Source organism: Populus euphratica, unplaced genomic scaffold (assembly GCF_000495115.2).
Source record: "Populus euphratica unplaced genomic scaffold, PopEup_1.0 scaffold61.1, whole genome shotgun sequence".
Classification (NCBI taxonomy): domain Eukaryota; kingdom Viridiplantae; phylum Streptophyta; class Magnoliopsida; order Malpighiales; family Salicaceae; genus Populus; species Populus euphratica.
The window spans coordinates 113,914-130,247 of record NW_011499941.1 but is presented as its reverse complement, the minus strand read 5'-3'; the positions used below and the strand labels follow the sequence as shown (position 1 = coordinate 130,247).

The 16,334-nt window shown below is 33.2% G+C and overlaps 3 protein-coding genes across 4 annotated transcripts; 2 read left to right on the top strand and 1 right to left on the bottom strand.

Moving 5' to 3' along the window:
* Positions 1-334: 334 nt before the first annotated feature.
* Positions 335-4,469, bottom strand: CGL1 (alpha-1,3-mannosyl-glycoprotein beta-1,2-N-acetylglucosaminyltransferase). Of its 2 annotated transcripts, none has more exons than XM_011042504.1 (17): positions 4,277-4,469; positions 4,043-4,181; positions 3,900-3,962; positions 3,665-3,699; positions 3,462-3,538; positions 3,333-3,378; positions 3,104-3,166; positions 2,854-2,920; positions 2,713-2,781; positions 2,542-2,611; positions 2,358-2,419; positions 2,082-2,172; positions 1,904-1,997; positions 1,552-1,614; positions 1,410-1,448; positions 1,152-1,322; positions 335-852 (listed from the first exon to the last, which is right to left on the bottom strand). In XM_011042504.1, exons 2-17 carry the CDS (start codon positions 4,179-4,181, stop codon positions 736-738), a joined length of 1,266 nt encoding a protein of 421 aa, XP_011040806.1. In that variant the 5' UTR covers positions 4,277-4,469; the 3' UTR covers positions 335-735. The 2 variants fall into 2 exon arrangements, with proteins under 2 accessions (XP_011040806.1, XP_011040805.1); XM_011042503.1 differs by having other exon boundaries at positions 4,281-4,469.
* Positions 4,470-7,189: 2,720 nt separating this feature from the next.
* LOC105136976 (proton-coupled amino acid transporter 3) lies at positions 7,190-8,845 on the top strand. Its single transcript, XM_011042501.1, has one exon. The coding sequence runs from the start codon at positions 7,316-7,318 to the stop codon at positions 8,597-8,599; it is 1,284 nt and encodes a 427-aa protein (XP_011040803.1). The 5' UTR covers positions 7,190-7,315; the 3' UTR covers positions 8,600-8,845.
* Positions 8,846-10,089: 1,244 nt separating this feature from the next.
* Positions 10,090-13,920, top strand: LOC105137057 (protein EXORDIUM-like 5). Its single transcript, XM_011042633.1, has 3 exons — positions 10,090-10,147; positions 10,365-10,503; positions 12,260-13,920. Exons 1-3 carry the CDS (start codon positions 10,090-10,092, stop codon positions 13,554-13,556), a joined length of 1,494 nt encoding a protein of 497 aa, XP_011040935.1. The 3' UTR covers positions 13,557-13,920.
* The last annotated feature ends 2,414 nt before the right edge of the window (positions 13,921-16,334 follow it).

Here is a 16,334-nt window from a genome sequence, read left to right as displayed (position 1 = left end):
AATAATAATCTATGAGATTGGTGTAAACCCAACAAAAAAAAATAATATTTTTTTTACTATTAACAATGCCAACACACCCTAATATTATTTAAAAAAACAGAACTAAACAAAAAACTCAAAACAAAACACTATTCCAATCCAGTAAATAATATTGATTTAATCACACCCTTTAAAATTTTGAACTAAAATTAATGTGTTGAAGACGTGCATTTTCATCGATCACCCTTCTCTTAGATTTCCAACAGCATGATCGTCGTTTCCGGAACTCGAAACAAATCCTTCCTTTTTTGAACCATAAATGAGTGGGATCGGTATGTTGTCTTTTAAAACATCATTAATCACGAGACAGTCGCAAGTCGATTATCATCTGGCATGTATTGGTTAAGCAAAGCGTTAGTAACAACAAAGTCTTTGATGGAGACTACAAAATTCATGGGCATTTCCACCAATCGACGAGCACGAGAATTAAGCATCTCACACAATGATCAGATGTAAATATGACACAAAGATGGTACAGGGGTCCACAAAAGCACGTTCAATAGAAGCTGATTCCTTTATATGCCGTTTAGGATCAACTACGCTCGTGTTTGGCTGGCTCCGGTGTGTTGCCTGAGTGTGTGGATCTCTGACGACCCAAATTTACACACATTTCCTTCTTTGAGCTCCGTTAATTTAAAAATCAAAAACAAACTAAATGGAACTAACAGTGCATGATCTCTCTCTTTTCATATAGTCTCAAGCATCTTCGATCCCAAGTTGCCTAAGAGAATCTGGACCAACAAGGAATATACGTCTTGTTGTATGGTATCTGAAAACAACTACTCCTTTAAATGATGTCCTTGGTATTCCATCCTAGAAATGGAAAGGAAAAAAATCAATTGAGGGCACAATTGTTTTCAAAAATGATAAAAAGATATCTGATTCTGAATGCAGACAAGCACAGAGAACAAGAGTGAGCATACATGGCGCAGCGCAACACAGATAGGATTATCACCTGTTGCACTAAACATGTCACCGAATAGTGAAATGTGATAACATGATAGGAGGAGCTACTCAATCCATGCGATTTACCCAAGAGCATAAAATAAAGAGAAGAATTTTCTGGTTTCATTCCATTTTGCATAACTTTATCGGAGTTAGAGCAGAAATACCTTCCACTCTTCGAAAATACCAAATTGGTGTGCAATCCATTCAAAGTCTGGTTGGTCCCTGTACTGGATACGCACATCACCCTCTATATTATAGGCCTTAAGAACAGCATCAGTTCCATGGACAGGTTTAGCTTTTCTCACAATGTTGGCAAAATGCTTTGTATAATTGTCCTGAGAAGAGCAGCAGTACATAATTTATTGACTAGAATCAGCTTTTAGGGCTTCCTTCACTTCACATGAATTAAAATTGTCCATTACCTTTGTCAGGTAGCTTAAATCCTTTGCCTTCCAATCAACCTTTTGAAGAAGAGGCAAAAGTGAAATTCATTATAATGATAATGATATACATTATAAGTGCAGACACTTCAACTAGGGGGAAAAAATGTGGAATATGTAATACCTTTACATTGTTCAGTTTAATAGGCTGGAGATATTGCTGGAAAAACTGCCCTAAACTAGAGCCCTGTGATCATAAATCCACACTCAATTAGAGGGTAAAGACATGTGGGTTCTGATATTTGGTGACATTTTATTGCATTAACCTTCTGTTTTGTGATATTATGAAAATAAATGGTATTTCATCCCCTGCATGTTATACAATGATCAATCAACTGGTTTGTAAGCTTCTGCCTAAGTGGTTCTCAATACATTAATATTAATCAACACTTTCTAAATATGTCAGCCTGACACAGATGCATCCAAACAAATATGAAGTGATATAAGTGCAGTAGTACATAGATAGATATACATACATGCTCACCGAAGTTATATGTCCGGCATACTTCTGGACGAATGAACTGTCGACCTTTATGATTCTCCTTTAATCTCAACCAATCATCCCAGTAAGTGAGTTTTTGTCAAGGGAAATGCTTTCAATCACACTATAAAAGCCAGACTTCAAAATGATATGACAAAATAAAAAAAGGATATGCTTTTGGCCATTTAGGGGATAGTTCGTCCCAAATAGATTTAGTCAGCATCCAGCCAAGTCCAGGAAAGAAATCTGACCGATAAAGTTCATCTGCAGAATACATCAAATAGCAGATCAGAATCAAAAAGCAGTTCAAGTTTGTTGCTCAAATCATTACCAAAACCTTTTCCAAACACATTCTGCCTGAGCTCATTGAAAGTTAAATATCCCATCACACGAGTACAGTTTAGAGAGGAGAGGTGGTAGTATAAAGAGTAAATGAGAAAATAACTTACAAGGATCATGCACAAACTGCTTTTGTCCATTGTCATTCCATGAAGAAACAGCCATGATGGACCTACCATGTTAGTTACCAAATGAGAAAGAAACTAGCTTACTGAAAAGTGAAAACCTAAGATCCCTAGCTTTTTATATTAAAATTTAATGTGTAGGAAATAGAAGGCATGGAAAATAACGTACTTATCCTTTTCAAGAAGAGCTGCAGCAGCCTCAAAGTAATCAAAAAAATCAGGGGCGATTTCCATATCATCTGTTTTAGAAGCAATACTTTAGCACATACTTTCTCTCAGTGAATATAGAGATAAAAAGAAAGACATGAAGAACGATTCCACAGCAGGAGAAGAAGTCCACCTTCAAGTATAATTACTCGGCTGAAATTATGCTTGTAGAATAATTGATCCATTGCCCATTTGTAATGCCCTGTAGAAGATTTACATTTCAGTTAGTAAATTTGAGAATAAAGCTATTACACAAGAAGTAATCATTCCTTACTTGCAATCTTGTAGTATGCAATCAATTCCCCAGGTCTTTCTGTTTGTACTGGTTCAGAATCTAAGTGCTGCAAATGAATGAAAAAGAAACTAAAATAATCAAGTATTGCAACTGGAATGAGAAATGTTCCAAATACACAGCTTGATATACCACATCATATACAGATACTATTCAAGCAACCATGAATATATACCAGATAATAGATAAGGACCTTGCATGCACACACAAAAATACATAGAATACAGTTTACCTGAATGTACATTAGCTGATTATAACTCATAGCCTTGCTTCTTACATTTGGGTCTGATCCATCCTGAAAATTTGAAGAAAAAAAATTACTGAAAGAAAAGCAGAACCAGCTATATAGTTTTCTTATACGGTATATCTATCGATAGTATAGTAGGTGTGCATGCCATGCTCAGAAGCAAACCTAATTTGCACTTTGACAAAAAAGGAAAAACAAAAGCTAATATGAGTACCTGAGACACAAAAAGTGGATATTTCGAAGCAACAGAGCTTTGATACCTGTCAACTTAGAAAACCAGTCAGCTGGTGATTAGAATTGAGTTAAATGCACTAGAAACAAACTACATGAACACGAAACATACTTCAAAATAGACTCAATTGTCCGTTGTAAATAATCAGCACGATTGCAGGCCATGATCACAACGGCTGCCACTGGTACCTGAAAAATGAAGCAGAAAATAGCTTGTATAATTTAAAGCGATGACTGCAATGGCATGTATATATGTGTGTGTGTGTATATATATATATATATATATAACTTCAGAAATTGTCCGCTGTTCTGTACCTGTGCCTTGTCAACCACTTTTCGAACGCCTTTTCCTGCAATATCAGCATTGAGAAAACGTAAATTTCTTATAAATTTGGATCAACACTAAAGAAAAATATAACTGTTTACACCAAACACCAACAACCTAAAAAAAGACCAAGATAAATAGGAATCAACAGAAACCAATGCCACTCAGTAAAACAACTGGATTCATAAAGCTTAAGTGAGTGATAAAATTTGGTGAGGTACATACTTTCAAGATCATCGAGAAGCGCCTTGAGCTGTCTACACTCTTCGGCTTGACGTCTATTTTGTTCTGAAAATTATTTCAATATAAAAAAAATCAAATTCAGTTCAAATAATGGTTAAAAAACAGAGAGAGAGAATGAAAGAAACCTTGAAGAGAAACAATATTGGATTGGTGAATGCTGATTTGATCAGTAAGTAATCGCGATTGAGAAGTACAATGATTCTCTGATTCAAGCGCAACAGCAAGCCGATCTGCGTACTCTGATAGCGTCGCAGATAGCCGCATCTGAAATTCCACAAACCATTATAAAACTTGACGATGGATGGATGCATCCATCTGTAACAAAAGAAGAAAAGAATTGAAGAATCGACCTGACCTACCTACCTGAATGTAGAAGAATGCGACTACGGCTGTTATCAGAAGAAGGCATCGGTAATCGCATCTTATTTTTCTCATTTATTTAATTTTTATTTTATTTTCAAGTCTTCTTCATTTTGTCTCTGCTCTCTCTCTCTCTCTCGCTGAAGCCTGAATGTACAGCACTGTCAATTGCGCAGCGAGGGTTTTTCCATCCTCGCGCGTGCTGGGGTGTGTGCTTGCTAATTTTTAATGTATTAAAATAATTTTTTTATTTTTAAAAATTATTTTTAATATTAAAATATTTAAAAATATTAATTTTAAATAGAATAAATAAATAAATTTTAATTTTTTTAAAAAATACTTTAAAATAAAAACAGTTATACTCGCCTTGTTAAGTTATTATTGTTTGTAGTCTCTTCCCATTTCAACATATTCTATTTTGAAACGCCATATTAACCACCTACCCAATAATTCCTTGCCACGTTTAGCCATATTAGCTATTTTATCCTCACCACCCTGCACTCTGTATTATACGCAGACTTTTCTAAAGCTTATTTGTGTATGAAAAAATATAAATATAAATTAAAAAATCTATATTTATATAATTAAATAAATAAAGAATGTTAAAAAAATTTAAAAACTATTAATGATAAATAAATTTAAATTTAAAATATATATATATATATATATATTCAGATATTTATTTATAGTACGGCTTTGACTAGCTGATTTTGATAATTTTGAATATAGAAATTAAAATTTTATTTTATTAAATAATAATAAAAATAAATACATATAAAATAAAATATAAGAAAAAATATTATGCAAATTTATATATATTAAAAATATTATCCAAAAATATTTTTTTTATTTATATTAAATATAAAAAAATTATAGATAAATTAAAATAATATCTTTATAAATTAAATGCAGATAAAATAACTAAAAATTAATTATTATTTCAAAGAGGTTATATAAATAAAATAAAAGAAAGAATGTATGTTAATTTAAATATGAATAAAAAATAATTTTAAAAAGATATATAAAAAAAATTGGAACAAAGGGAATAAGGGTGGAGATAAAAAAAGAGAGAGAGAGAGTAGAAGGCAGCAAAAAATCTTCGAGAGGGTTAAATTTAACAAAAGTATAATTGTAATAAAAGGAGAAAATTAAAAGAATAAAAAATAAAATAAAAAAAGAATCATAAACTTTAATTAAATGATGAAATTGAAAGTTAATAAAACTTAAAAAAAAAACAAAGGAAAAAATTTACAAATAAAAAGAATAAGGCTAATTTTGAAGAAATAATATATGAGAAATTGTAATTAAAGTAAAAAATTGAAATATAACAAAAATTCCATAAAATGGTTGAGAACAAAAATAAAAATAAAAATAAAAAAATAAAAACTAAAATTTAAATATAAAAAACAAAGATAGCTAGGTATACTTTTTAGAAGATGAAAAAAAAAAAGACATTACCACTTATGATAATACGATTATCCTTTGCATGCACGTATCATATACATTAAAAATGAACGCAATTATATTTTTAATACCACAACAAAAAATAGTTTTTCAATAATGAATATTGCTATATGTGCTGTTCAAAAAACGCGTGTGGTGTCCACATCCATAATATACACTAATAATGTTTTTAAAATTATTAAAATATAAAAATGCTATTTGTTGTGCCTAATTAAAAAAAAACCGTGAAGGAAAGACTAAATTATCATTGAAAGACAATTTCCTTCTTTTTTTTTGTGCATTTCAAGGTTATTTTTTGTGATTTTGTTGAGCAATAAAAAATAAAATTACTATAAAACCCTTGAGCATAAAGTTAATTTTTTTTTTACCTATAAGTTACTTTGGCAGCTATACTATTATAAGAAAAGATAAAAAATCCTTTGTGCCTCTATTGAATACGGAAAAGACATGTGTGTCCTTATGAAAAAACCACAGCACCTCATACCTTGCCTTTTGTCTTGTGTAAATAAAAGAAAAATAAGATTTTCAATGTTGACTTCCACAATAAAAACCCTATATGTTTTCTATAATAAACCAACTCAGTGTTTGATTCCTCTAGCTGAGACATGTTTGTTTTGTCTCTCCAATTAAACATATCATATTTTCTTTTTTATCTTTAGATATTAATCAAATAGTATCCAAAAGCAATTAAATATGGCTTATGTTTTACATTGATCATAGATTTAAAAGTGTTTGGTAAATTAATTTATACCACGATTTTGCATGAATCTCATTGAAAATTCTCTTAAAATATTAGTTATAAAACGTAACAATTTATACTTTATTAACTATTTTTCTCAAATCTTAATTGGAAAAGTTATTACCATATCAAATACATATTTTAATACCACATTAGGTATTTTTTTTAAGGATATTAAAATTTTATTTTTTATATTGGAATAATTTGTTTTTTCTTTAGAATCACGTTGAAACCATTTATATGGTTATATAATGAATTGACGTATTTTAAAAATACTTTTATGTTTTTACACTTGATTGTTGTTGATGATGTAGCCATGTGTTCATAATGCTTGTCTACAAATGATTAACTAGATTTACTGAAATCATTTGTTCTAGAAAAAATTTAATATTATTATTCTGTTGAAAAAAAAAGTATATGGTTAACGGTTGCTGAAATTCTAGAGCGTTGAATATGACCATGTAAAATATTTACCTATAGGTAATAGTTAGCTTATGATTATTGATACCAGGACATAAACCTTAGATAATGATTGTCAGCCCTCCCAGGGAGGATCATGTTGTAAAATCAAACTAGTCCAGGGATGAAATCTTGGGTTGTTTTTAGTTTATTGGGGTGATTTGACTTGGGACTAGAGTTCTGGGGATATGATTACAATTTGGCCTTGCCATTAACAGATCATTCCTTGAATCTCCGTCTATCCCTGTTTTTGGGCTGGCGAAGGTTGTAATAGCGCATCATTTTCGTTACCTGTTCAAAATATCATCAGCAACCAATCTCTCTTCCAATTATTGTTGTCTATCAAAACAAACAAAGTGTATCAATCAATAAAAAAATGGAGTCTGGAAAAAATGCAGCATTCTCATCTGCAAAAGCTCTACCAAGAGAAGACACACCTCTCATACCCAAGTCCACGCCTCTATCCTCTCAATCCAAGACTTTTGCAAATGTATTCATTGCTATTGTTGGTGCTGGTGTTCTTGGTCTCCCTTATGCTTTTAAACGCACAGGTTGGATAATGAGTCTTATGATGCTTTTCTCTGTTGCTGGTTTAACTCATTACTGTATGATGTTGTTAATCCATACACGTAGAAAGCTTCAATCTTTATCCGGGGAATTCGCAAAGATTAACTCCTTTGGTGATCTGGGTTTCACCGTTTGTGGTTCTATTGGGAGGTTTGTTGTTGATGTTATGATTGTTTTGTCTCAAGCTGGATTTTGTATTGGTTATTTGATATTTATTGGTAATACCATGGCTAATCTGTTCAATGCATCATCACCTGATAGCTTGCCTTCTCAAGTTATTGCCTTCTCAATGTCCGCTAAGAGTTGGTATATATGGGGCTGTTTTCCTTTTCAATTGGGATTAAGTTCTGTTGCAACGTTGACGCACTTGGCTCCGTTGAGCATTTTTGCTGATGTTGTTGATCTGGCTGCCATGGGAGTGGTGATTGTTAAGGATGTTTTTTTAATGATGGAAAATAGGCCTGAAGTTAAAGCCTTTGGAGGTTTGTCCGTGTTTTTCTACGGGATGGGCGTGGCTGTATATGCATTTGAAGGGATTGGTATGGTTTTGCCAATAGAATCTGAAACGAAAGAGAGGGAAACGTTTGGGAAAATCTTAGGTTTGAGCATGGGGCTTATATCAGTGATATATGGAGCTTTTGGTGTGCTGGGTTACTTTGCATTTGGAAATGATACTCAGGATATTATCACTGCTAATTTAGGGCCTGGGCTCATTAGCCTTTTGGTTCAATTGGGTCTTTGTGTCAATCTGTTTTTCACATTTCCCCTGATGATGAACCCTGTTTATGAGATAGTGGAGAGAAGGTTCTGGGGTGGCAGGTATTGCCTGTGGCTTAGATGGCTGTCGGTTATGGTGGTTACTCTGGTGGCTTTAACGGTGCCAAATTTCGCCGATTTCTTGTCCTTGGTGGGGAGCAGTGTATGTTGTGGATTGGGATTTGTTTTGCCAGCTTTGTTTCACTTGCTTGTGTTCAAGGAAGAGATGAACTGGAAAGGATGGACAATTGATGTGGGGATTGTGTCCTTGGGCCTTGTTCTTGCGGTTTCAGGGACTTGGTATGCTCTCATGGAGATCTTCGCTATCAAGGCATAGGTATGTTGTCCTCAGAACATGGAAGATGTGAATCATAGCAGTCAGCTTGTGTTCTTATCCCTACACAGTGGTTTATTTTCTCTCATTGTGAAGCTACCTCATCAATCCTAATATGGAAGACGATGTCTGATTAAGAGAAAGTTCAGCACCATGAAACTCCATCATGGATCACAACCTTGTGCGCTGCATTATTGCTGTATATGATATTCCAAAATGGATTATAACCATGTGTGCCTCATCATTGTTTCATTTGTGGCGTTATTTGAGAATGAACTTGTTTTACATTTGTCTCGAGAAATTTAATAATGCCAGGACAGACTCTGTCGAGCAAAATCGTTGCTGCCGAACAAGTCAGCATTGCTTCACAGCACTCGGCTCATACAAAATGAAAGGTCAGCGAATCTAGAGTCTGACTAGCACATTAAGTTTGGAAATCTTACATGGAGTTCCTCGAGTTCAGCATATGTGTTCGACACTAGTTCGAATATGTGTTTGTAAAATAGAGATCCTCAAGCAAGTGCGAGGCTCTGATCCCCGAAACACATAAAAAAAGCTCTGCAAAGATTTTGATCCATGCAAAAAGCCAGTAACTTCCTTCGAATTCCGTGTTTACCATGGAAGTGTCAAATAGCAATGGAATTAGTTATAAAAAAAATTGTCAATCATTTCCAATGACAATACCGACCGAAAATATTCACCAACAAATTCCAACAAAACTTTTTTTTTTTGTTACTAATTAACGATGAAATTTTTGATATAATAAAAATATTTTAAAAAACAAAAAATATTAATAGTTGATTCATTCCACATTAATTTTTGTTGGCAAAAATATTTTATTGATAAATATAAAAATATTATATTTTATTGATAAATATAAAAATATTATCACCGATAGCAGCCCATTTACCCTGTTTCTTCTTTTTCTTTCATCGTAAAAAACAACCCCTTTTATTTTGCCACAAACCTAGGCGTTATCCTCGTAAATTTCACCAATTTGTAATTTACATACATATTTAGTTAAAGCATTTTTATAGATAATTTTGTTATTTTTAAATATGATTTGTATGTTAAGATTTGTTTGTGATTTGATATAAAAAAATATTTTTTTATAATTTGATGAAATTAAATTAAATTTTATAACTTAAATATGTTATATATAAAGAAATGATAAGTTATTTAATTGGTATAAATAATAATTATTTATTACATTGTGAATTTATTTTTAATTATCAAAATTAAATTTTAAATTGATGATTACATCATTAATAAATGTTATTATCAATATTATATATATATTTCTTAAATAATAAATAATAGTTCTTAAATGTATCGACACTTATCGTAAGGATTTTATAGTGAAGATTATTATAAACAGATTATGGATTTTATTGGCCTATCCTAGGGATTTTAAATATTTTTTAAATAATAGATGATCGTTTATTTTATATATATTAGCTTTGATAAATGGAGCAACTTAACACAACAGGGAGATGAAGACAGGAGATATCTTTGAATTGTCTTCCACACTTAGCCGTGTAATTTTCGATTGTATCTATAACTGTACAGTTAATCTGTAAAGAAGGAAAAAAAACATGAGGAAAACAAGGAAACTATCGAGTAACTAGCTGGATTATTTTGAACTAGTAACATAATGGATGGACTGAATAAATGGTGCCCATTCTACTGGGTTTTCTGTCGAAGTTGCCGACCAAGTTTCTGGAGTTGCTACTGAAGATTCTGATATTCTAACACCTTGTACTTGAAGTTTATCTGGAGTCTTATTCTCTCAAGGCTTCTCTTCTGTGGTTACCAAGGGATTTCAATTCCTGGCCTCGAGATATCAGCAGAGGACACCGAGTTTCTACTTTCTGGTTCGAGATTGAAGAAGTGGCTGACTTCAGCAAGTCTGTTTTGTCTTCTCCGTAGTTTTTAAAACCCTGTCTTGTGTTTGGCTCGAAACAAGGCTTAAGTGACCTGTACAGGTCGCGGGGGTTAAGTTATGATTAATTTTTTTAAATCATAGTGATATTATTTTAATTAAAAAAAATTAATAAGTTTTTAATTGAGTTTTATTATGATTATGTATATAAATTCAAGTTTTTAATTAAAGTCAACTGAGTTATTTTTTAATATTTTTTTTTTCAATATACATCAGTTTAGATCTTGATTGGTGGGTCCTAGATCAACCTACCCTAACTATTACAAGCTGGGGTTTTTTGTTTCCAATTGTGTGTCTAAAACAGTTTTAAATTTTTAAAATATGAACGCGTATAGAACAAATTTAAATTAAATATTTTTCTTCAATTGCTTTTTTTTATAGATTAATATTGATATTTGAACTAATTTGTAAATATCTTAATTAATTCTATAAACTCTAAAGTTATTGGTCATATAAATATCAAGTTATTTTAAAATTTATAAAACTCAAACTAATAATTTTTAAAAATTAAATTTATAATTTAATTAGTTGAGCAATACCTTTTAGGATTTCTTCAATTAACCTTTTATATCGAGAGGCGCCGTCCATCGGGTGGCGGAGGGAGGGGGTTGGTAGGGACCGGCCCCAGCGAAGAGGTTTTTCCCAGTTCTTTTCTTATAAAATAATTGAAATTTTAATTTTTTTAAAATAATTTTTTTAATTTAACCCTTTTTTTTTTTTTTACTCCACCCCTGCATCCATCCATGTCATGTGACAAACATAGCCTGAGGTAAGGTTAGAGGGGAGAAAGCAATGGTGTAGTCTTCGATAGGGATTTTTTTTAAAAAAATTTTTTTATTTAAAAATATATTAATATAAATTTTTAAATTTATTTTTCTATATTAATTGATCAAAACAATCAAAAAAAAAAATTAAACAAAAAAATTCAATTTTTTCAGTAAAAACACGGTCACTCATATTGTTAAACACTATTATTGTATTTATTCTAGTAGTTGAATTGCGTTTTCCAAGATATTTTTTTAGTTTTAAATTATTATTATTATTATTTTAAATTATTTTAATACGTAATTATAAAAAAAATTATTTTAGTATATTTTTAAAATAATTTCTAATATAGTTTTAAGATTGTTTATTTTTGTTGTTGAAATTATGTTCTATGATTTTTTTTAAAATTTAATATTTTTAAATTATTTGATATATTAATATAAAAAATAATTTTTATATATTTTTTAATAAAAAATATTTTTAAAAATAACAATCAATTCATGTCGATAATTACCCGACACACAATACAATCCAAAGAACTCTATTTCACTAAAGTTGATTCCCAGCTCTTCAGAAACAAACACGCGCATTAGAAAAGGAGGGGAGATGGCGAGGGGGACACTCTTTTTGCATGTTTGGCTTCTTGTTAACCTTTTTCTTTTTTAAAGTTGTAAAAAAAAAAAAGTATACTGTGATGCAGTATTTTTTAAAATAATTTTTTAATTAAATATATATTTTTATGAGTATTTTTTTATTTGAATATTGATATATTAAAAATATCTAAAAATATTAATTTAATATTTTTTCAAATAAAAAATAATTAAACATGTTATAACACAAAACAAACTCCCAACGAAAATTAAAAAATAAAAAAATTTACATCATTATAACAAAAACTATAATATAGATTAATTAATTATATATTTTCAAACCTATATTTAAAATAAAACACAAAGCGCACTTCACCCAACCGCAAACCAACAGAGCCTGCAACTTTCAACTAGTCTCAAAGTAAAGTGTGCCCACACGTTGCAGCTGTCTCCAGCCCATTTCCCTCCCATTCTCTGTTTTTCCCCACCTCACCCCTCTTTATTTACCCCCCCACCTCCCCTCTTCTCCTCACCACCACCAAACCCCTTCTCCTCCTCATCCTCTTCCTCCACCACCATCACACCACTCAAAATGTCACAACGTCCTTATTCTCCCCTTTCATTTTGTTGTGCCCTTTTCATACCGTTACTATTTATTCACCATGTCTATGCTTCAACTTCTTCAACTAGTTCCCCACAAGTTCAAACCTTGAACACGAAACCAGATATTATAAACCCAAAACTACCACCAAGAACCCTCTCATCCTCTAAGAAATTCGAGGGCTCATCAGATTTAGTCCACCTTCGTTACCATATGGGTCCAGTCCTCTCTTCTGCCCCAATAAACATCTACCTTATCTGGTATGGCCGTTGGGCTAATTCTCAAAAACTTCTCATCAAAGACTTCATTAACTCCATCTCCCCCTCAACTGTTGCCGCCAAGCCCTCCGTCTCTGAGTGGTGGCGCACTGTGTCTTTGTACACAGATCAAACTGGGGCTAACGTCTCACGTTCAATACTCATAGCTGGCGAATATGCTGATAGTGCTTATTCACATGGGACTGGCTTAACAAGACTTACAATCCAACAAGTGATAGCTTCAGCAGTAAGGTCTGCACCATTCCCAGTAGATCACAAGAATGGGATCTACCTCATATTGACCTCACAAGATGTGACCATGCAAGACTTCTGTAGAGCAGTGTGTGGGTTCCATTACTTTACATTTCCATCAATGGTTGGCTACACATTGCCTTATGCTTGGGTTGGTAATTCAGGCAAACAATGCCCTGAAGTCTGTGCTTACCCTTTTGCAGTCCCTGGTTATATGGGTGGAGGTGGGCCAGGAGCCTTGAAGCCACCGAATGGGGATGTGGGTGTTGATGGAATGATTAGTGTTATCGGCCATGAACTTGCAGAGTTGTCTTCAAATCCCTTGGTGAATGCTTGGTATGCGGGGGAGGATCCAACAGCACCAACTGAGATAGGGGATTTGTGTGAAGGGTTGTATGGGACAGGTGGTGGTGGGGGGTATACAGGGCAGGTGATGAGGGATAGGAAAGGTAGGACGTTTAATTTGAATGGTAGAAGAGGGAGGAAGTTCTTGGTGCAATGGATCTGGAGCCCCGAATTGAAGGCATGTGCCGGTCCTAATGCTTTGGACTGATAAGGTGTTGGCCTTTTCTAGGACCTTGAAAAGTGGGAAACAAAAAAAAGAGAGAGAGAGAGAGAGAGAGAAATAGACGATCGATTGTTAAAAAAGTCAGGTTCTATGCTCTTGAATTTGATTTTTCTTTCAATTTCTTCTAGTTCTTGGGGTTATCTTGCTGGTGGAAATTGTCTGTATACACGAGTGAAGAAGGTGGAGGTTGGGGAAGGAGGAGGGGAGAATTTTTTTCTTGTATTTCTTCAGTTTTTACTTATTTGTTTTTTTTTTATGATTAAAAATCAATGTAGTTGATCAGATGTACAAAAACAGAAGAAGCTGGTGATTTTAGATTTTGATGCTATATTAAAAGTATATTTATATATTTGAACTCGCATTTGATTGATATTTATTAGCTTAGATTTTTCCCGCAAGCGATGAATGCTGTCTGAGCACAGGCAAAAGGCCAACTGAATACTTTTCTTGAATGCTGAGATGGTCATGAAAAAAATATTATTTTTGTGAATACTTTTCTCGATCTCGCTTGCCAAGAGGCTACTTTTCAACTTGCAATATATTTTTCTAGTAGACCCCATAAATATCTGTTGGATTTGGATGCCTTTTCTCTTCATCTTTCTGCTTTTGAACTTCAGGACCTGGTGTTTTAAGATTCAGACATACGAGTGGACTTTGTTAATTTTGTGTTTGTTTAATGTATAGAAATGAAAAAACTCCATGTTTTAAGATTCAGACCCGGTGTTTAAAGCAATCTGACTGCACGATGATTACTTTGAACTTGAGAGGGAAGCTACGGATAATTCCATTGCAGAACGTGATTTTTCATGCCTTACAGTGTTGCTAGAGGTTAGAGATGACCCAGATGGGATCAACATGTTCCAGTTGAAACTGGAAAAAACTACTGCCTATACGAAATAGCGCAGAAAAATGATGATAATATGTTGGTGTACATGAATCCAAAAAAGATGGTATGAATCTGTACTTGTTAATTGTTATTTCTAAGTTAAGATACTTGAAGTGAAGTGTGATCTTGGATTATGCTGCTAAACATATATTATAATAATTTTAACCAATCCAAAGCCAGATAAAGGAAAAAGGTTTGCCTCCAATAGCAAACCCCTCTTATACTCATGATACTCATGGAAGTGATCGTGTTTGTTCTCTCTTTTCTCTTGCCTGCTTTTCTGGCGATGGGTATGGGCAAGAATTTGAAAGTGAAATCATGACTTGAATTTATGATCAAATAAAGGTCAAACATTTTCTTGTCCTTTAACTGGTATGCTAGAAGGGAGTGGAGATGGTTGTTTAACTTAATATTAATTATATATATTTTTATCGTATAAATGTGTGCTTGTTTTTTAAATTGCACAGCAGATTGGTATGTTAGAAGGGAGTGGAGATGATAGTTTAAGTTAAGATTAATTATATATATTTTATGGTATAAACGTGTGCTTGTTTTTGAAATTGCTCAGCAGATTTCGGAGTGAAAAGCATTATTATATCAAACAAACTTTAACGCAACGTGAGCGGGTGAGTGATGCACAGCTAATATTTGGGACCCATAAAAGTACATATCTACCGTGGTTGATTGTTCTGAACCACTTATGAGCCTTGTCCTGATTTTTCAGGTCCATGCCATGTTACTAGTGGTGGCCCGGTTCGGTAGAGGTTTTGATGCTTAGGTTGGTGTGTAGTCGGGCTTCTGCAAGAAGATTATGACATAAGATGCAAGTCAGGAGGTCTCCAAGGTTCAAGGTCTAACCCAGCAAGACTCGAGAAACTGTTCCAAGAAACTGATGCCCTCATTTTCCATTCAGTAAAAAAACAAAACTTATGAGGATGTGACAGTAGGTGGATTAAAGAGATTCCTCATCTATCAAGTTGTTATTATCTTAAGAGGAGGGGTTTTGAATGGAAGTAAAAAACAAAGTATGGTGGAAGTAAAAAACAAAGTGTGGTGGTCAATGTACAATTGCAGAATGGATATTGCCCCGTAAATCTTGGTTGATGGTGATATTTGCTGCTTCAGGCTAAGATAAAACAAGACCAGGCAGGATTATGTGAAAGGTTAAATGGGAAAATGTCAAAAATATGTAGTGTCATCATATAGCTGATTCCATCTCATGGCTAGTGAGTGACCCACTATAGAGAGAGAGGTCCCTCTCCCACTCATAAAGTCCGTCCAAATCAATGAGTTGGAGAGCCACATGCAGTGTAATGAAGAGGCTGCCTTTGCATGAGAAAGAGACAATATGCCAGACGAGATTTTGGGCACAGAATTTCACCAACTCGAAATAGAACTCCAAATAAAATTGTTACGTGACATTTGCTTGTTAACTAATATATATGTTGTGGGTTGCTGATCCAGAAAGAGACAATTATCTGGTTAATTAGCAGCCACATAAAGGAAATTGAATTTGGTTCTGTTTAATGGTATGGCAGTTCGATGGTTATGTGGCCACAAGTAGTAGGCTGGCTTGCAATGCAGGAGAATGTCTTTTTCCATGCTTAAACGACGAAACTGATTGGAACTTGAGAAATTGTTATTTAGACTGGTGATCTCTTCTTTGTTAACAGGATATGCACTGCAGCACAACGTGGCCCAAACTCATGAGATGATCAAAGGCATATGCTGCACCGACATTTCAAACTCTATTCCATGGATCATATTTTCAGCTTCTGATGATATTTATAGCGTTCGCATCATAGATTCCTTAACACGGCTACTGTGCATGAGCTAGGTCATGATCACCTGCTGTGACTTGTCAGATTTCTCTGCCT